The following is a 22,247-nucleotide window of genomic DNA, read 5'->3' on the forward strand; positions in this document are numbered from 1 at the left end:
AAAGTGAAACACAATCGTAAATACTAGCTTATTTCTAAAAACTCGGTTGCGCAATAACCGAAATAGACGAGAAAAAAAATAACCAAAAAGCAACAGGCGAGCAACACGCATCTACATTTGCTTCGCTTAGGCTAGTGGAGTCAGGCCTTTCTGTTTAGTCGCCTTCATGTCGGAATAGCTTTACCTGGCTGTGATAAATGCAAGTGTATTTGTTGCTTGAGACACACCATTCACTCCTTCAGTCACGCAACAAAAGGAAAGCAGCAAACAGTCCACACGAACAAAGTTTCGGATTGGGAAGGAACAAAAAATGACCAAAGCCCAAATACAGAAGGATCCAGAGGGCCTCTTGTCATGTACTGTGCACGATTACAACGGTGGCACTGCCGCTGAACCATTGCGGAAGCCAGAACAGGACGCTTTCTCGTAACGCTTGTGCATGGTTTCGAGTTCTGATTTTGGATTTTGTAGTTGACGGCCGCTTGTTACGGTCACGCACAATTGTTGCCAGAGTCCTCACATGCTGTGTGAAAACTCCCTAACCAAGAAACGGTTCTGATAAAGTGGTGACGCTGTGAGCAGATGGCTCAGCGTGAAAACCGAGGTAGTGTAGACGCGGTCTGCATCCGGCGTTTTCTAAAGTAGCAGAGAAATGCCTCAACTGTACTACTCAATCCAACGATTCCGCTGTTTCACTGCACCGCTGGCTTCTACCTCTGTCTTGTGAACGATTTTAGCTCGCACACAATAGCCAGCAATCTATGGCGCATATCTATTTGAAGGATACTTACCTTTTTTTTGGTTAAAACAGTTTCAAAAAATTAATTTCGCGTGCATTAATCGCGTTTTTTCGGTTCGAACCGAAAACTCCAACCCATAATTATAACGCCTACACAGACACAGAAGCCCGCACTCTGCACATTCGGCAGAGCAACTACGCTTGTGCCTCAAACTGTGCTGTGAATCAAGTGTGAAGCGTCGCCTGAGAATCCAGGCGATACTGAGTTTCCCGCTTACGTAGCACGACGTAAACGTTGTCAGTTTTTGTTCATGAAATATGTGGCCACTGACTTGCGAATGTTATCGGGCGGTGCGTTTGCGGGCGGCGTCCCGAACGCGTGCTCCCCGTTTTCAGCCGCTGCACATTTAGGGGCTGTGGACTCCCCCCTACGTGCAGCGTCCGATAAGCGTATCAGCACCGCACATTTCACCCAATGACGACCGAAGTTGTTCCAGCCGTGGAGCACATATGCATGCACCGCTGGCCGCATCTCTCGCCCTCCTCCCTGCATCTTCCGCAGTGCTTTGCTGCACAAGGATGTGCTCTCCTGGAACGACGCGGTGTTTTGGCGGATACAGATAGCGCTGTTATAGAGTAGTCGTCCTCTCTCAGCATCCTCCAATATTCCGGCTATGCCACTGGGCCTAACTTCAAGTAAGACTGTATTGGGAAGGTCTAAGCTGTTGAAAAGACTTACGTTTGAATTGGCAGCATTTAGACAGCTTTACACCTAACTTTTTTTTGCATATATTTTACTGTTCTGTTCAATTCCTCAATGTTAAAATGTTCACAATGTTAAAATCCCCGTTCGTTAATTCTGTTTTGGCTGTTGAATCGTCATCTACGAGAACGAGATAGTTATCTTGGTCATTGTAGTCTTAAAGTGGTACTTGGAAATGATGTTGACGAAAGCGGCACGAGTGGCGCACATTTTTGTGTCATGTGAAAAGAATGTTAGTGAGAATGACGACTTCTTAAGTCTTCACCAGCGCACCTGCTGCTCCTCTTTATTCGGAGACCATAATCGCATGGGAGAGGGCTTTCTTTGTATTTGATTTTAACGTAGGTTGCTGATGATGGTGATTAAAACTCTCGCCAACTCTCGCTTTGTCATCCCTCCATGAATCCAGTGTTGCTGGCTCTGAGGTCAAAACTGTGAGAATGTAGCGCACCTCTGGACCTCTTGTTCTGGTGCTCTGCTGCGACCCCGTAAATCTCTACAAGAAGAGTGCAGTTCACCATCTCACACTCATTCGCAGCGGCAATGTCCTTGCCAGTCAGTTTTTGCTAGTGTTGGAATCTGTCAGCAGTACCAAGTCTCTGGGACATTTTTTTTCACACACATTCCTTTATTTTCAGCGAGAGATGGCAGTAGAGGTACCTGGATCGACTTCAATCTGTGCACTTGGCGTATAGGTGGCATTAACGTGACGTCACAGAGGCCATTTTGGCGTCCAACTCCCCACTTCAGCCGCGCAGGCCGGAGGAGACAGGGATGTGCCAATTAAACATGCGCCATAGCCTTTCGCTGTGCTGCATGGACGCCTAAATGGCAATCACTGTGGCTTCAGTGCATACCTCCTAACTCGCGCCAGTGTGCCAAGTTCTGCCCCTAAAAAAACTGTCACAGCGAGAGTTTCGCACATGACTCGCTTGCTGGGCAACTCGAGCTTGGCGTCAGCGTTAGGAATTCCGAGGCTTCTGTGCCTTGCCACTTGAATTGCACGGCCCCGGTCACGCGGTCACCTCCGTATTCTCCCGCCTGTTATAACCCTCTCAAGCTCACAAAATTAAGTGCACTTACGAAGAGTGTCAGTTGCTAAAAGTCCACTCTAGCACAGCTAAACGGCCTAACATAAGTTGCGCTCGCCAAATTGTGCACTCCGGTCGGAGTGCGTTCGCAGAACATACTTTAGGGGCAAGTACGTAGCGTCGACGGCAGTAATTCTTGGGCATAAAATGTAATATATAACAAAATGCGCGTACAAGTTCATTTTGCCTGTTCCCTTATTTTTATTCATGGAGCAGTTTTCTGACAGCGACCAGAAAAAACATTACTAAAACGCGCTGTAATCCGCCATGATGTCTCTTGTCCGGTTTTTGGATCAGCTAGAAAATTGTCCCGAGTTTTTACACGATTGCCATAAAAATTCAGTCCGGTCGTGGCCAGAAATTATGTTTATTTTTATGGGCTCCACCGCACTAAACTAGCATGATTATGAAGTGTACGCTTACAGATGTCATTTCAAGAAATTTTGTTTTAGCCAGCCGTCATTTTCTTCTCTGCCAGTGCACTTTCCAGTTTAGCACTGCGTGGCGCAAAAGTGCACTCGAAAGGCTGAAGCTCACTCCCCGTAAATGCAGTTTACTTTGCGCGCTTGACGAGGATATTAGCCTCTTTGTCTCTTCGTGTGCTGTAGAGCAGCGCCTAAAATTTCTTTACGGGATTAATGTATTCGCCGGCAGATTTTTCTAACTCCAGGGTGATTGCTGAAACGGCGCAAAAAATTGGCTGTCTTAAAATAAGAATTCAGCCAACTTAAAATAAGAATTCAGCCAAAAACGCTTGCTATTTCAACTGTCATTTGCCTAACGGCTGAACGAAAGGTTCAGAGGCCAACAGTTTTCCTGCGCTTCCTGCCCTCTCTGGGTGATCGCAAAGCTCTGGATCTTGGCAACCGTGGTGTTATCATTATGCACAGACGACAGTACAGCGATCGCTTAAATTACTAGCTCTGCGCTGCACAGAACTGTAGTTGGCACGCAGGCGAGGAGCGCAAGTGACGGAGAAATGACCAGATGCAAACGGAACATCACGCATGAGTAGGTATGCTGCATCCGCCATGCTGAGGGCCTGAAATGGGAAGACAGAGATGCCGGAAAAAAATACAAGGGAGAATAAATATCATTTTTGAGACAAGCGCTACACTGACGTTGCTTTCTTAATTACGCTTGAGGGGCGTTCAAAGCTGGTTTCGAATCCTGAGACTGGCTTTAATTTCCGGCCCTGACAAAACGCAAGGCATGTTGATGGTACCTCCATGAAAATCAATTCAAAACAAAACTTCAAAACAATGAGCACTCCCATTTTAGCTCCACTCAAAACCTCGGCGTTCCCGTATGGCTGCCCGGCTGTTCGCTGCTACCTCGTACTGTATATTCAGCTTTTCAGAGCAGAGGACATGTGGCAGCAGTAGCAGCGGGCATTCACTCATGCTTAACGGGGCAAGCAGCCTGAAGTGATAATTATTTGATTAAATGCTTGGAGTGCGAATTAACGAGGTTCCACGACAGACAAATGACGCCTTGGCTGCTGGTGACGGTGCTGCGGTGAGGCTCCAACAATTTAGCAAGAACCGCTGCGGATCCACAGTTTTAGTCGGGGCTATGCATTGCCTGTGTACTCTATCTCATTGTTGTGAAGAAGTCGGCGCAGAAAAACGGAAGAGGGACAGAAGACTTTGCGCTGACTTTACAACATGCATCACCAACCAGCCCGGCAGCTTGCTCTCCTGAACTGTCCGTATCAATAGTTCGTTGCAGCACTACCAAAGCTGTGATAAGTGCAGAGGCAACGTTCTGACGGTGTGGAATGTAGTGCCAGTATACAATGGGCATATTGCCATATGGAATAGCTTTAAAGTGCGCATGCACCAAATGCTATTTAAAATCGAACCTTAATCTACGCTCGCGTTACGTACGCTATTCCCCGAGTTTGGCGTGTGCAACCCTCGCGTACTCTAAAATAATGTTTCCAACGTGGCGGCCCTTTGAAGCTGGGACCCCTCTCTTCAGAATGAATTCGACATTACTGGTTTTTTTCAAGATGTTCGCTGGACATAAACGCAGCATCAGGCTTTCGTTTTGTTTCGTCTCACCTACAGCAGAATCCATGAGGGATAAATCTGCTTTATTTTTCTATTTCGAATGATGATTCTGCCGCTTCTGGGCCTGATGAAAAATGTTGGTTTTTAGGCAAAATGCTTTCTAACCACTGGAGAGCGCCTGGATAACATCCCGCAAAATGTTTACGTTAAGCGTGCGTAAGCGTGCATAATGCGCCATTAGAGTCAGCGTACCGGAGACGTACTAGCGGAGACGTATACCGGTTTTACGTACGCCTGTTGCGCAGGTCAGTTGGTCCTACCCGGCCACGCGCTGGCCGCCGCGCATGCCCAGCTCCCGTAGGTAAAAACGATTTGCGTGTCCGCACATCGGCAGCACACTAAATCTCTATTATAAAGCTGCCTGATTATCGTTCAGTGTTGGGCACGCAGACAGCGTCTATTTATACTTTTTTGCAACTATATGTGCTTACGCCGCGAGCAAACAACGAGGAAGAGGAACACGTTTAGCGCACTCTCCTGATTGACGGAGGTCTCTAGCTTCCATAGTTTGTTTTCTTTGTCGTATGGTAGGACTTAATAAAAAAGAATTAGGAATGAGGCGTCCCATCTCGTGCCACTTAAGTATACTGGGCTTAAATCAATTAAACGTAAAAAGGAGGATAGGTAAATAAAAAAAAATTCCGCATCGCAGAAAGTACAAGTAAAAAATTAGTAGCTTCTGTAGTGTTGCAAGGAACTTGTGAGATGGAGTATACGTGACGCGTGATGGTGGCGCGCAAAATTAAGAAAATAAAATATGTCCGAAATTTCGCCGCCCAGAACACGATCTGCTGCGGTACGGCAAAAGTTTCACAGTCAGTATACCTGGGATCATTTGGGATTTGAGTAAACGGTGCAATCTTTTTGCTCTAATTATTTGCTTGAGTGTTTTTCTAAAGAGCTAGCAGGGAACGTTTTTCCTTCTTTTTCATTCGAACGATCTTTGAATTTCAGAAATTTTCCTGCTACACTGTCTTGTTTTTCTTGAGAGGAGCCCAACAGCTCTATACTACATGGGACTATTTCCCACATGATTCAAGATTGTTGTTCTGTCTAGAAGCGTACTTTTGGGGATAGGAACGATTGTAATAAAGCAATTTATTGCGTCTTTTTCTGTCCACTCTAGCATTGGTACCGTGTGCGGGAAGTTCAGACTGTGCGACAAAAAAAAAAAAAAGAAGCGCTGACGAAGCCACAAGTTTTTTTTTTTTTTTTTGTAAAAGGACTTGGCGCCAAAACAGACAGCACACAGTAAGAGACGGGACAAGCGCATCTTGAAACCGTTTATTCTCAGCGGATGCGAGTTAATATATGAAAAAGTATCTAGAGGGAGAGGAGGAACCGTACATGTACGCGAGGGGTATGCAGATCAGAACAGGGAAGGTAGCCACTCACATGGCTCTGTTTTGGCGCTCTTTTTGCGAAAATATGCACCAACTGGTCCCCCAGCAAGTATTGCGAAGCCACATGTACTGCACAGACCTATTCGCGGCGTTATTTTGCAGTAATGGATGACCTAGCCCAAGAAGACCCTCTGGATTTCATGTGGAGAGTTCTGTCATCAAATTATCTTAACGATGACACATGGAGGAGACGGTAAATTACTGGAGGGCGACTGAACGCAAATTCAATGTATGAAATGGGACAGGATATTGCCATTATACTTATGCGTCCAATCTGTGTCTACGCATGCGACGCGGACGTTAAATGTTGCGTGCAGTTGTAGTCGTCAAGCTGTATACTCGGTAAATCCAAGGTATGATATGACCCATGCGAATGCACAAATAAGCGTTCCGCTCGCGTGCGCGCAGATTTTTTTCACTTGTGTAGGACTAACGAAATCGCAGCAGCAAGCTATCAGTTCATGACTCTACTTGACAACGCGATAGGCATAATCTTTATGCCCCTGGTCTAACTTCCAGTACTGCGCATTTTATTTCAACGCTATCGTCAGCACATTTGCATCCGCTGCAAAGCGAAGGCCTCTCTCATTCGCCTGCAAATAATCCTGTCCCGTACCAGCTGCGCCCACTCTATCCCCGCAAACTTACTGATATCCTCTGTATACAACTGACTCTCTGTCGCCTGCTGCCACGTTTCCCCCACCTTGGAACCCAGTCTGTAGTTATAAGCGACCATCTGTTATCTGCTCTCCGCATTACATGCCCGGCCCATGACTGTTTTATTTAGCTTGTGGCAAAAGCTGGAATGCGAAGGCAGGATAACCGAATGTCGCTAAGGGTAAAGGAGTGGATTCCGACAGAAAGCAAACTCAGCAGTGGGTGGTGGCAGAAAGTCGGGTGTGCGAAAGAGATTAGGAAGTTTGTGGCAATAAGGTGACCGAAGCTGGCACGGGAAATGGCTAATGGAGGAATATGGGAGGGGCTTTTGTCCTGCAGTGGGCGTAGTTAGGCTGACGATGAGTATGAAACGTATTCGAAGAGGGCCTTGATTACAGAAATAACAGTACAGTTCTCGCAATCTCGAAAAAATAAAAAAACAAACTTCGTAGACATATTTTGTACGGACGCTAGCCACACACACGGGAGCGGCAGAAAGGTCGTGATTAAGTTATGCTCTTACTTATCCTCGAACAAGGTTAGACGACCGACTGTCCAGCTCTGGCAAAATCAACTTTGTTCCTTGATTGAGTCCTCGATCCCAGAAATTCACTATCACCCCGAATATCCTCTGCTATGTGTAGGCCAAGAGAAAGAGAGACAGACACAGACACACAAGTTGAACCTAGGCGTTCCTGCCATGGAGTCCGTTTGCCGCTCTCCTTGACGGCGCCGAATGAGCGACATAACTTATAGAAGCAGCCCTTGAGCCCAACAAACCGAAAGGTACTGATATCCTTTCAGCCCTGATTGATATTGTTGCGAATTTGAATACTAGTGAAAGTCGAGCACGGAAACATTCACGCCTCCCTTTCGAGCTTTAGTGAAAGAAAAACGTCAATAGAAGCACGACTCCTACGGGGCAGTGGACTACCGTAGCTCTTATGCACAGATTAGCAACAGAGATGTCAAGAATGCGAATTTAGGCAATCACAACCAGGAAAAAATACAGGCAACCGCCTTAAAGTTGTATAAACATGACATTTTCGAGTTGTCCTTTTTTGCTCCGAGAGGTACGTAGTGTTGCTGTAAGCATGGTACGCGGTGTAAGAAGAACGAACACGCATTATATAATTTATTATTATAGTAGTTCCACCGAGCCGTTTCGGTTTCGAATCATGGTTGCCATGTATTTGCGTGACGTCATAAGTTGGCAGCCGCAACAGTGGCCTTTTGACATAGGTGCACATTATTGTGACGTCAAAGGGTAGGCGCGTCGTATGCTACTAATGCACCTGCTGCTAAGGACAGACGGACCGCGCGCAAGCAACATAGCACGATGTCGTCTAGTGCGTGCGACTTCAAGAAGGATTGGAATTTTATTTTGGGCCAGAAGCAGAAGATCATGAGAGCGACGCTGAAGAAGATGCCACCGTTCCAAATACTGAAATTTTATTTTCTACTCGCTGGCAAACGATTCGGCAGAAGCAGGCATACGAAGCCTGAGGCAGTTCAGAGTGAGCCAGCAGCCGCGGAGCGCTGTGGCGGTGCTAACTGGCAAGTCATGTGGTTAGGTTTCACTGCTGGTCTTAGAGCATTATTTTCAACGTCCCAGCAATTGTGTCGGATAAACTGTCGGCAATGTAACAGCTATATCTGGCTATATCTGGCCTTATATTCTCCCATCTGTGCGATCCTAACTGTTTGCGGAGTTGAGGTGTGTACTTTTGTCACTCTAGCATACACCACGCTGTTGTTTACACACACCATGCTGCTTCTCCCTAAATCATCTGCATATTCTTGCGCATGGAGTGCCACGGCCGTTTGTTGTTCGCTTAGTTGAACTGGCATAATTTTGCCGCTCTAGCATACTCGTACATCATGCCGCTCGCAGAGTTCTGGGCTCTTTCGAACGTACCCTTTTTTCCTATGTTCTCGAGCATACCGCCGCATGTGATCTTATAAAAGGATGCATTCAGTGCGAAAAGTGGTTTTATGAAATCGTCTTTGGCTGCGGGCGCGAGGGTGCAGGATAGGCTTTGAATAGCAGTTTTGCGAGATACGATAGGAACAGGTACACTGCGTACCAACAGTTTCTCCGCTGGACTTTTGTGCCACCTCGGCAGGAGAAACCGTAAGGTTCTGCCATGCTGTGTGGTGGCTGAAATCGGTAACACATTCCCTGCGAAACAATACTGCGCCTTTTACTACCCAGAGAAGTACCCATGTCTGTCATAAGCAGAATTTTGCCAGAGAAACGTAACAGACTTTACAGCAATTTATTTCACATCAAAATGCAGAGCAGCCCAAAGAGCTGCAGCTGAATATCAAAAAAAGTTTGATGCATTTGAAATATTACTTGTGAAAGGTGCTTCAGGCACCACACCAACCTAGTTTTACGTTTAATGTACAGTCTCGGACAAAAGTATTCGGCCTCCACAGCATGTTTTAAGCCGTACAGTGGACCACTGCCTGGACTGAACACCAAAGGTCCTTGACAGGCAAGCACAAGGGTCTTCTCGCCTCGCAAAAATTTACAGATGATGGCCGTCTTGAATGCCCCACTACGGGGCTAACTGCATACCTCGTGGCTTGGAGACGTTTCACGGGGGTGTACATGTGAAATGCTGCATACGGCTGCCTGAAATTTATGCTGCAGAACAAGTTGTGTATGTTTCTTAAAGTACAGGGCCATTCTGTAATGACCATACATTAAAACATGCATTTCCACGTGCAACAGTGCAAAGCAAAACCAGATATTTCTACTTCAAGCATTATGTTTGAAGACAGTGACCCTGTGCCGAGCCAATTTGCCTGGTGCGCACCAGACATGGTACAAAATAGGTGTTCCAGGGCAAGCCGTCGGGTGCTCATGCAGGTGAGCCGCAGTTCTATAGTCGGATACGACCCAAGGACGAAGCGGTTGTTCCTCGTCAAAAGGACTCGCTTCCAGCCAATGGCGTTGGCCGATTCTCATGACCTTGCTAGCGTAAGGTTGCAGGGAGTGGCAGTTGAAAACGGATAGTACCTCCACTTCATTTTCAGGCTAGCAGGGTCATGATCAACGCCATTGGCTCGAAAGGGGTTTTTTGATGGAGAAAAGCTCCTTCGTTCTCGAGTTGCATGCGACTATAGCAGCAGAACACGCACCTTTACCTAATGGGCACAAATCTGGCAAATTTTGGCATTTCGCAAGCAGATGTATGGAAGGTCAATGAAGCAGCACCTGCTCAAGACAATGAATTGGCCTGCTCGGGGATTCTCAGCAGCAGGTTTAGCAATGATTCGTTCTGGAGAAACTCTGTCTCGACTCCATAAATTACCAGCTCGAAATGGATGAAAACAATTTGAATAAATGGTCATAACATGAACTTCAAGCTCAAGAGTGGCTTATTCAAATATGCGCATGTATAACTTGGCAACTGCAAAAGCAGCCCGAAATTATTAAACACATGAACGAATGACAGCATACAACATATTCCCCTTTCGTGATAATGCATTCCCCTCTGCATTCTGTTTCTTTGTGTCTGTTTCAAGTTAGCAATCTAAATAATAATAATAATGTCAATTAGTGCAGTGTCCCAACTACAGAGCTGAAGTGATGAATATCATGTCGCCGGTGTCTTGAATTCGCTCTTGCCGTTGAAGCCAGTTTTGGCCGCTGACGTATGCAAATAATTGAACACAGTCAAAAGGCTACACCAAAATACCCCAACTGCGTTCACCACAACAGCGGTCAGCTATTATAAAATGTCTTCAATAACTTTCTGATGTAGTTGAATGCATTGGAATATTGCCAGGGAAAATTGCTCTGTACAAGGCAAGGAGTAGTTCTTATGGCGCCAGCTCCACACTTAGTACCCAGAGCAAAAGAGGGGATGACGGTCGAACTACAGTAGATGCAACAAAATGGCACTCAGCTCCTCAAGGCTTGGAGGCGTCCCATATTGCTGTCAACTCCACCAAACAAGTATTCCCTTGCTCCACGCCTCATGGCTTGAATCGGTTTCTTGTCGCAATCCGCAATAAAAGTATTCCATTCAGTTATTTTTGCTTCTCCGAACTTTCGTCTGCCCCTCGTAGTGCCCAACGATACCGCAAGGATGGAGTGGGCAGAGCCAAGACTCTCGTTTGTGTCTTCCCATGAAATATCTTTAGGGTTCTCTACAAAAGCGAGGTGTGGAAAGGTATTTCTGCTGTCGCTGTTGCTAAGTCTAGCCGGTTTCGTAAAATCCGTTACAAGATCCATGCCCATTTGCGCAGCCGGTTGCGCTAGGTTCTTGCCCTTGGTGGTTTCCCCTACATATCCCCCGCTCTTGCGTTGCGCGCTAAAGTCTCCCAACACGTGCAGACCATTATCCTTGCCTATATTTTTTGCATCTTTGATCAGTAGCTCGAAGTCAGCTTACCTTTGCCTGGGTGGGCTGTACACATTCAGACCGAATATGCTCCCCATTCCCCTCTATTATCTCCGTTAGCACGTGGTCGATGTCTATGTTGAACGCATGTTGAAGCGGCAACCCTGGTAGCCAAAATGGTTACGATGATTCAACACCCGGTCTCCATTGAAACGCGCCCGCCGCGGCCAGGATTTGATCCCGCGTCCTCGTGATTACCAGCCGGGTACCACAACCGCTGAAAATGCCACAAGCCCCGTCATGCTTTAGATGGCAGCGGTGGACTCGTGCGCCTAATATATCGTCAGGAATTTTGCCAGGTCGTTGGCCGAGGAAACGCCTGTAGTGGTCGAACAGGTGAAGCGGCTTCGCCTTGCGAAAATGATGGACAAAGAGACTAGGTGAAGGTGCAGTGCGTTGTCCTAAAAGGGTACATTCCAGGCGACACTTTTCCTTCCCCGTGTAGCCCTGTGCCGTCAAAGTGACAGTTCGCAAGTCGAAGTGCACTCCCTTGTATGGACACCAAATTTCGCCCGCGTCAGCATTTCCGACTACCCAGTTCCTTGCCGTCTCATTTTCGTTGATTGTCTTCCTGCACCTGCCACGTTGGATGCGTTCATTACATGAATACAAGAGCGACCATGCTTCATGGCCCCTACCCTGCGTCCCTGCATCCACACCTCAGCCCCCTAAACCAATGACTGGTCACTGCGCCCGGCCGTTCAAACGCTTTCAGCGAAAAACATTCACTGAATCTATACCCGTGGCGGTAACGTGAGTGTAGCTGCATAAGAGAAGCAAACATCCCGCACCTTTTCTCAGTGTTACTGAACACTCCGACTGGCATCAGTATTTCGCAATACTATCCTGAAATTCGCAATGCCAAAGGGTAGACGTGCGATGAATTTTTTTTTTGTATTTTCTTCTCGGAAGACACTAAACACGGGGTGAAAGGCCTGGGACAACGAGTCCTTGGCCCTACCTCGTGGAAAATGGCCGCGCTCTTCGGCAAGCTGCTCTTCTGCCATAAAAATCGAAGCCTAATCATCATCATCATCATTTCTTCGTCCTCAACACTCGATCGAAATCGTGACCTGAGGAGGGGAGAAGGCGCGACACCAATCTGGCGCCCCCCTTCAGTGCCCGATAAACCGTGTCTCCTGCCCTTGTCGCAGCAATGGCCTTGATCAGCACCGACCAGGCTGCCTTTCTCGCAACATCGGCCTTCATGTGGAAAAGCTCCCTGTTACGTTTGTACGATCTCTCTCGTCGCGGCCAGTCGCGGCCGCGGTTTTATATTCGCGACTTCATCTTATGAGAAATTTATGACCTAAGGGACGGTTTCATCATTTAGGTTCTGAATATGGTTCTAGTTCCCTCCCCTTTTTATCGTCATGCTGCTGATATTTTTCCACGCAAACCTTGCCCGTTAGGCACGAGAAATTTGCGTCAAAGCGAGCATAACGCAGTTCTGTTCATAAATGAAGCGACAAGTGATAGTCCAGAATGTAGGGCGGGCACTGCACTTATGCGAAATCGTATTAGTATGTATGCGCAGCCACAGAATACTTTCCAGTGTTGATAGGTCGGTTTTTTTTGTGTGTGTGTGATAAGATCAGAGATGGCGCACTTCGCTGGTGCAGTAGCGTGGGATCTTATACTGTTTTGATGACGACGCTTTCGAGCCCATTTTCCCAGCACGAAAAATTTTGAAGGCTCGCGGGAATAAGCCCGTTGACGCGTAGTGAGACAGGCTACGCGGCAGTGTCGAACACAAAGACTCTTTGGCCGCCTGCGGTGGCTCATTGGTTATGGTGCTTGGTTGCTGGCCAGAAAGATGCGGGCTTTATGACGGCCATGGCAGTCGCATTTTGATGGAGGATAAATGCTTCTGGGCCGTCTACTGTGCAATGTCAGTGCACTTTAAAGAACCCAAGGTTGTCTAAATTATGCGGAGCCCTCCACAGCGGCGTCCATCACAGCCTGAGTCACTTTGGAACGTTAAACCTGATAAAACCAAACCACACAAAGACCCACTTTAAAGATTTATGCTATGAAGTAGCTGACTGCGTCTTGTTAAAACGAGAGAGAACTTCACCTGCTGTCCGGAAGACGCGTGTTCAATCCTGGCCGCGGCGGTTGAATTTCGATGAAGGCGAAATTCTAGAAGCCCGTGTACTGTGCGATGTCAGTGCACGTTAAAGAACCCCAGGTGGTCGAAATTTCCGGAGCCCTTCACTACGGCGTCCCTCATAGCCCGAGTTGCTTTGGGACGTTAAACCCCACAAACGAAACCAAACCAACCTTTTATTTGGAATAGATTTATTCGTACGAGCCGGGTGGTCGGAGCCCCTGGTCCAGGGCTCCGCTGGCGGCAGCTGACTTGCGGACTAGCTAGATGATGCAGGCTTGCTATTCCAGGCTGTAGCTGGTCAGGACCACTTCCCACTGCTCGTGTGTTTGGTATGGCACTATTAACTTTTTGTCCGGCTTGTCCTCGCATTCCCAAGATGTATGGCAGAGCGTGGGGCTTGCTCCGCACCAAGAACAGTAACTTGGGTATTGTGTGGGTCTGATCTTGTGTAAATTGTCAAGACTTGCATATGAATATATGAATACAAACAAAAATGTTTGTATTCTGTTACAGTCAATGGCATCCGAGGAGGACAGTTTGTGTGGCAGTGAGAAATGTCTTCTTTCTAACCTAAGGAGTTCTATCTTGTCAGCCTACGGTCCTAGGAGGGGGGTGGAGTAGGGATAGGGATCCACCCGGTTTGTGAGAGCTCGGGTTAGATCATTGCTATCTCGTTTTCAGCTAGGCCTTCATGACCAGATGTCCAAGTTATTCTACGTGAGTGTGTGTGCGTGTGTGCGTGTGCGTGCGTGCGTGCGCGCGCGCGCGCGCGCGCGTGTGTGTGTGTGTGTGTGTGTGTGTGTGTGTGTGTGTGTGTGCGCGTGCGTGCGTGCGTGCGTGCGTGTGTGTGTGTGTGTGTGTGTGTGTGTGTGTGTGTGTGTGTGTGTGTGTGTGTGTGTGTGTGTGTGTGTGTGTGTGTGTGTGTTAACGGTGTGCTCGCCATTCCGTAAGTGATGTTTTCCAGCAAGGTAGTCGCTGCAGGCTTGTTGGGAGTCCGTCACTATATGCGATGACTTCCCCTGTTGGTCTTGAGTCAGTGATGATGGTCAGTGATTCCGCTTCCGTAGGATCTTTAGCATAAACTGAAGCTGTGATGATTGGCCTCTTCTGTTTGTCGACCGCGGCAATCGCGAACATGCCTGGTTCGGCACAGCCCCGGTTGTCCACTTATACTGCTTGCAGTTCTTCTGATAGTTTATTTTGCCAATGCTTTCACTCTATCACTCCTTCTATACCCTTCTGCCGTTCGAGGTGCATGTGTCTGGGTATCGGGTTTACATAGATCTTTTCTCTTGCAGGTGTCGGAATTTGGGACCTGCTCTCAATAGTTCGAAGTTCCTGCCATAGCCCCAGTCTCGTCAGGATATACCCGCTTGTGTTGTGGTTAGGCGTCTTTTTTATTTTTTTGACCCTCCACAACCGCCTCCCTGGGCTCCTCGAAGATTTTTGTACGCCCAAAGACGTTCCGTTGATGTCGCTGATAGGATGTTTAGGGCAGTTTAATAGGCTCTCCTTATGGTGGTATCAATGGCCCCTCTATCAGCGATTCTGATTTCTTGATAGGAAATCCCATATGTAATACTGCTTACGACTAGGTTTTGGACTAGGCGGAGGGTGTCTTCCTCCCTCATCCCTTTGCGATGCCAGGTTGCACTTCTAATCATTCTTGATATTTGGTTGACCGTAGCCGTGAGAGTTTGGATTGTATAATCCGCTCTCAGACTGCTTTGTAACCACAGCCCCAAAACTCTCATCTTCTCTCTTTTCCGTATTTTTTGATTTCCTAGGTAGAGTTCAATTTCTCCCTGGAACTTGTAATTTTTACTGTGTAGCCTGATAATGATAAGTCCAGATTTCGCCGGGGAGCACTGAAGACTGCTCTTTTCAACAAATTGTTCGATCATACCTATAACTGCTTGCAGAACTTCTTCCTTCTCTGCCAAGGATCCCTGTCAGCCTATACCCTATTAATACTCATTTTCCTCTAAAACTCCTAATCATTCCAACAGTTCACCGCCTGTGTCTTGGCCACTCCCCCGTAGTGGGTATGTGCTATTCCACTTGAGGCCAACCAACCAACCAACCATATGGTGATGTCATCCGCGTAGAAGGTGAAGCCGATATCTTCGCGGGTTAAGAGTTTTTTGCACGAAATTGAGCGTTCATATATGATGAACAGCATTGGAGAGACTACAGAGCCCTGCGGCCGGCCTTTGTTGTGCATGGGCACCGTCGGTGACCGGATCTCTGCAATTCCTATCGTGGCTGTGCGATTCGAGAGGAAGGCCTTCACTTAGTTGAAGATTTTCTCCCGCAGTTGACGAAATACGATGCTCCTTTCCTTGTCCTCTTTCTTACTAGCGGCATATGGTATGGAAAAATCCACATGCTTGAACGCAATATTTAACGAAGTGTTCCGCCAGTGTTGTTTTCGTTTTAAGCTGGCTATTCTTTACTTGAAAAGAACCTGCAAAACCACGACGACCTTGTACGTCGTCTTCGCCGCGGAATTACAGTGAACGAAGAAAAACGCCGACGCGGCTGGTGTGGGCCCAATACAGCTAAATCACATACGTGTAATTCGGTCCTCGTTTGGCAGAAATCTCTTTCGATTTTTTAGATATCCATTTGGATAACAAAGAATGCGTGTTATTTTACACTCTTATTTTCTACGGTGCGATTGCCAACGACGTGAAGTGCAGCCGGCGGCTACACAGCGCCTCAAACAGCAACCTGCAGGCATTCCACGCTCATGCATGTCATGCTTGTTGGTTGGGTTCTGGGCGCAGTGTGTGACAGTGAGGTAGAATTACGGTTCGGTGTTGCAGTGGAATGCCAGCTGCTTTTGGCTCTTAGGTCTATGGTTTGAATCCCTGCAGCTTCCAGGTTTTTGTCATTCTGGCAGGTACCATAAGGGTGGTTTTAAAGCAATGTAAGGAAAATTTACCTTTTCATGCACACATGCACAAGTGTGTGGCTAGTGATGCTTGTTATTCAAACACCTAAAAAAATCGGAGAAATCCAGAAATCTCACATTGAATTCTGTGGTGAAAAATAGTTTCCGCTAATTATTTGCAGCGTCTCTAACTGCTGCTTTTGTACCGCTGCCCGGTGAGAGTCGTCTTCTATTTCACATGCTAGCACATGCGACTTGGCGGGATTTTTTGCTGCGAACACCAGTCGGCGTCACTTTTCAAAAGGGGGAAGCTGCAATGGCCGCGGAATCATTATCATCATCCAAGAAAACGGAGAGCACTTCATTCCCAATCTTCTATTTTCTTTCTTCTTTGTATACCTTTGCGTTTGTTAAAGAAATTTAGTGATTTAAGCACCGTTAGCGAAAGCGACCTGTTAATACCTACGCTGAGATTATTCCTGTTTCCGCTGACGCAGCAGCTGGAGTCCTCTTTCGTTCACGCGCGCCATTCAGCGCGAAAAAGAACGGCAGCCAGGCGATGATCGAAGGACCCTGGAGCTCAAAGAGAGCGACACGGACCGCGCCTCAGTTCGCGCACAGCTTCGTCCGCCTGCTAGTAGTCGTGTTCGTCGCCTCTGTAGTGAGTTTTTTGTGGCTGCTTGCATTCCACATGACCGGCTCTGCTCTTTCCAATCGCCAGGCAGCGACCCACGAGACCGGCCGGCGCTGCGCCTCCACAACCTGCGAGGATACGGCCCGCCTCATGACTCGGTTCAGGTCGGCCAACACGAGCCCGTGCGTCGACTTCTACGAGCACGTGTGCGGCAGCGCGGGCGATGCTAGCCCCGACGGCGCCGGCTTGCGTCAAGTAGCCGTCGCGGTTACGGCAACCATTGTCGCCCACCATTTGGCGGAAAGACCTCCACGTTTGCACCAAACGACCAGCCAAAAGGCATCCGCGTTTCTTCAGCTGTGCAGGACGCGGACGCTGCGGCACGGGGACAACTTATCGGCGCTCAGGTCTTACGTGGAGTCAAATATGCTCTTCGAAGAAGACGCGGAATTTCGACCACTGGTCAAGATTGCGGAGCAACTCTTCGTCGCAGGACTGCCTGTTTTCTACCAAGTGGGCGTCGACGGCAGCATGGTGTGGAGACGCAGGTATCTCCTCACTCTTGAAGTCTCCGCAGCGTTAAAACTGTGGTTGAAAACGCAGGAAACGTTCGCTGATCAAAAGGGCTACACAAAGCACGTTCAAGAAGTGCTGCAAGGCGCCGGAGTCCTCTCGGGCAAAGCAGAAGCACTTGCTGCTGCTGTCACTGACCTCGACGATGTTGTCTACGCCGCTTATAAGCAGCTCCTCGGCAACAACAAAAACAGCACCAAGATATTAATAGTCGGGCTCGAGGAATTCGCCCACCTTGTCAGCGACGACTCAGAAAACAACGAAGAATGGAAGTCTTTCGTTAAAAAAAATATCACCGAGGGCTTCCCATTTGTGCCCCACGTCTTTGTTGCGGAAGCCGCAGTCACCTTTTTGAAAATTGTCATAGACAGTCTTAATGATGCCGAACTGCGAACGCTCATTAGTTGGCAGATGATCCGCGAAGTTGTCGCGGCTTCTGGCGTCGTGCCTCTCGTAGGTCAACACACCCAGTGGTACTGCATTGAGCTCACTTTACGTATTTACGGTCACGCACTAACAGTTCCTTACTTCCACTCTTTCGTCAAACGCAAAACACTCCGGAAAACTGGCAGCGTGTATCACAACATAAAGGACCATTTGATGCGAATTGCGAACACGTCTCGATGGCTCCGCGGGTCGTCCCTTGCCGTGACACTTGGAGAGGTTCAGCGTCTGAAAACACGAGTCATTTTCCCGCCCACGCTGGAGTCTTCGGATGCCCTCAACGAGCAGTACAAGAGTTACCCAGACGTCAGGGGCCCCTTCTTGAGCGCTTGCCTGATCGGGCTGAGGGTAAACGCGAAAAGTGCCATCTCGCAGGCAACAGCCCTATTTACCGACGTCTCGGCCAACGACGCGCGGAAGTTTGTAGCCATGACTGTTTACAATCGCAAGACAAATTCACTATTTATTTCGGGCAGCGCTGCTTCTGCCCCGGCGTTGGACACAGAAGGCACCGAGGAGGTCAACTACGGTTTCTTCGGGCGCATTGTGACTCAAGGAATTCTGCATGTGCTGGCAAAGTTCACGGATGAAATAAAGAACTCTTCGAAGACACAAGAGGTGAGTAAAATCGTGGTTTCCGATGAGTCGGATGCATTGACTCATTGCCGTGCTGGCGGAGTGCGCGAAAGGAGTTATATTAGCGTTTTACTTTGCGGACGTGGAAGCTTTGTTCTGAACGGTTCTGTTCAGTTACTGCAACTGATAGCTTCGAATTGGGTGTTTCGATCGTTACTAAGAGATGCATCGCTCGAAGCAGCGAGGTTCTAATGCTTACGTAACGCTCAGTGTTGACGGGAGACAGGTCATCTTAGTGCATTAGTGTCGCAACTTCGCAGGCCTGGACCTCTTCCACGAAGCAGGGCCTTTCGAAGGTTGTGCACTGCCTGGAAAAGCAGGCTGTCGTGTTTCGAAAGAGCTCCACATGGCGACGTCCCAGCCGCAGCCTGGCCCGATCAGCACCTCGCCATAGCAGCCTAGTGACCCCCTCAGTGGCTCTGGAAGTCCTGGGCTTGGTGCCTCTTTATGAAGCCTACGATACCGCCTTAAAGCAAGGGGCAGCGCTGTCGTCTCCCTTGCGACTGCCTGGGCTCGAAGACTTGGTGAGAGAGCAGCTGTTCTTCTTCGCCTGGTGCTATTCCCTGTGCAGCCGAGACAGTACGCCGGAGGACCGCGAGCCCGCTGCTCTCCGGTGCAACCTGGCGTTGGCGAACCAGGCGTCGTTCGTCGAGGCCTTCTCCTGTGATCCAGAGCTACCCATGAACCCCGCCGTCAAGTGTCCAGAGTGGTGATAGGGGCAGGACGGCTCTTCCTGTGCTGGCGGGTGCAAATCTTGGACGACTAATTGATTGAAACAGCGTTAGATCGCTGGAGAGTGGAATAGGTGAGTCTGCAGTTTCGCGTTTGCTGTGACAAAGGGCTAAGAGATTTCTGTCATAGCTTTCCTGAACCAGGTTTTAATAAGTTTTCTTCGGCCAACATAATAGAATGCAATGACGTGCACCCTACCTAAAGAGACTGTGCAAATCTGCCTGTGCTTCTGATGCCCGGTTTTAATCTGAAATAAAATACTCGTCTATATCGGAAAAAAAATTACCGCGAAACCTGGAATACCTTGGTCAAACCAACGGAGTCTAAACCCTCTGTTGGTTTTGAGAAAAGGAAAGACGCATAACTGCCTCAATTTGTCGGTGGACAACAGCGCCACTTCACAGTGCTATTTAGGTATCCACTCACCCAGTAAGCCAGTTATGCATGCGCCTTTTTTTTCCTCAAAACCAGTGGAGGATTTCAACTGCGAATAAGACAACATTAAGAACTTCGTGCAAGCGGGCCTTGGAATCCGTGAAGTGGGCCGGGAACGCAAATGAACCGAGGTCTGCAAGCTGGAAGAAGGTCGAGTATGCCCGTGAGCCTAGACGCCCAACCCAGGAGCCACCTGTGAAACGTCAAAATGGGCCTTTACTTCAGACCTCTCAGCCGCTATTCCCAATTAACTTCCGCTTATTAATGCGCCAAGGCGGTGAGCTTAGACCTCATATTTTCTTGCATAAAGCATTATCCGATACATAATTTAAGAAGATTTCCCTACACTGCTTGCGTTCTAAAAAATAAAAAAGCCTGTCTCAAGTGTTTTTCACAGGATCGCAATTTTAGGATCGGTAGGAAGGCAATCTGCGTGGAGATCGGGGGCCACTTTCGGCATACATGAGTGGAGCTGCCTTGCGCCTCGGCTAGCGGACACTACGAACAGCTTCCGCGACCTGGCTAACGATAACATGGAGTATTCGGAAGCGAGCTGGGATGCCTTCTGGGCGCAGGGAATCAATAAAAGCTGTCGGACGAGCTCCCCGCGTAAGAATTTACCGATAGATAAACTAAACGTCAAGGTCAGTCGTTAAGTATGACAGGGCGTCATCTGGTTGCCGGTGGTGGTGGTGGTGATAAACATTTTATTCAATAAATCGCTCTGCGCCCCCCGAACTTGGAGGAGTCGTTAGTCGAGGGCTCCTGCGCCCTCAGCTGTTTCCTGCGCCGGTTAACAGGCTGTATTTTGTACTCTAGGCTTAAGCTGAACAGTTTCAGGAACTTGGCATTTTCGCGTTGTTGAGATAAAGTTCATTTCCCGAGTAACTTAGCAAGGTAATGTTATCAGCGAATCACAGATTTCTTGGGTGTTCTCCATTAACTTTTACCCCCCACTGTTCCAAATCCAGGCCTCGGAACACCTCCTGTAAACAGGCGGTGAATAGCAATGGCGACTTTGTGTCTCCTTTCCTGACACCCTTCGATATTGGAATTTTATTGCTGACTTTATGGAGGACTATGGTAGCTGTGCAATCGTTATAGATATCTTCAAGTATTTTCACATAAGACTCTTCTACACCCTGACTCCGCAAAGACTACATGACTGCTGAGGTTTCCGCTCAGTCAAATGCTTTCCCGTAATTATTGAAGGCTATATATAGGGAATGGTTATATTCTGTCCATTTCTCTGTCACCTGATTGACAGTGTGGATATGGTCTATTGTCGAGCACCCTTTACGAAAACCTGTCTGATCATTTGGTTGAAGTCTAAGGTTGTCCTGGTTCTATTAGCGATTACCTTAGTAAATACCTTGTAGGTAACGGACAGTAAGCTCATCGGTTTGTAATTTTTCGAGTCCTTGACGTCTTTTTTCTTATGAATTAAGATAATGTTAGCGTTCTTCCAAGCTTCTGGTGCGCTCGAGGCAATAAGGCAGTGCGTATGCAGGGTGGCTAGTTTTTCTAGCACAATCTCCCCTCCGTCCTTCAACAGACCTGCTGTTACCTGATTCTCACCAGCTGCTTTACCCCTTTAGACTGTCCCTAAGGCTCTCTTTACATCCTCTTTCGTCGCTGGCGGGACGTCCTATTGCTGTGCTCTACTGCCTCTCTCATTAACGTTCTGATTACATTGGCTACTGTATAGAATCATGTAGAACTCTTCGCCTACTTTAACTATCTTATCCATACTGCTGATGACATTGCCCACTGCCTTTTAATGCATAGATCTGGTTTTTACCTATACCTAGTTTCCTCTTCGCTGTAATGCATGATCAATGAGCCAGACAGGCAGAGCAGAATGGTGGGTCTAAAAATTAGCATGCAGAAAACCAAAGCAATGTTCAGCAGCCTCGCAAGGGAACAGCTATTCACTATTGGCAGCGAGGTGCTGGAAGTTGTAAGATGATACGTCAACTTAGGGCAGGTTGTGACCGCTGATCCGGATCATGAGAGGTAAATAACTAGAATAAGAATGGCGTATAGCGCATATGCAGGTTCTCTCAGATCATGAGTAGCAGTTTACCAATGTCCCTAAAGAGAAAAGTATACAGCAGCTGTATTTTACCGGTGCTCACCTATTGAGCAGAAACGTGCAGGCTAACGAAAAGGGTTCAGCTTACGTTAAGGACAACGCAGCTAGCTATGGAAAGAATAATGGTAGGTTAAGAGACCGGAAGCGTGCAGAGTGGGTGAGGCAGCATACGCGGGTTAATGACATCCTAGTCGAAATCAAGAGGAGGAAATGGGCTTGGGCAAGGCATGTAAATACGAAGGCAAGATAACCGCTGGTCCGTAAGGGTAACGGAGTGGATTGCAAGAGAAGGTAAGCGTTGCAGGAGGCGGAAGGAAGTTAGGTGGGCGGATGAGATACGGTGGCCGCAGCAGGAAAAGGACAGGGTTGATTGGAGAGACATGGGAAAGGCATTTGCCGTGCAGTGGACGTAGTTAGGCCCGACGATGATAATGATGAGATAAGCGTGCGTTTGCTGATATGCGGACATTTGCATAATTTCGGCATGCCGCTTGGGAGTCTAAGATCACGTGTTATTTTTCGTCTGCGCAGGTGGAGCAGGTA

The 22,247-nt window shown here is 48.0% G+C and overlaps 1 protein-coding gene across 1 annotated transcript; it reads left to right on the plus strand.

The window, feature by feature from the left end:
- The first annotated feature begins 16,846 nt into the window (after nucleotides 1–16,846).
- On the plus strand, nucleotides 16,847–19,155 carry LOC149358096 (neprilysin-1-like). The gene is made up of 2 exons (XM_089576726.1): nucleotides 16,847–18,424; nucleotides 18,703–19,155. The coding sequence occupies exons 1-2, from the start codon at nucleotides 16,847–16,849 to the stop codon at nucleotides 19,153–19,155; spliced, it is 2,031 nt and encodes a 676-aa protein (XP_089432852.1).
- Nucleotides 19,156–22,247: the final 3,092 nt, after the last annotated feature.

This window comes from Amblyomma mixtum, chromosome 3 (genome assembly GCF_055824585.1).
Source record: "Amblyomma mixtum isolate Tamu chromosome 3, ASM5582458v1, whole genome shotgun sequence".
Lineage (NCBI taxonomy): Eukaryota > Metazoa > Arthropoda > Arachnida > Ixodida > Ixodidae > Amblyomma > Amblyomma mixtum.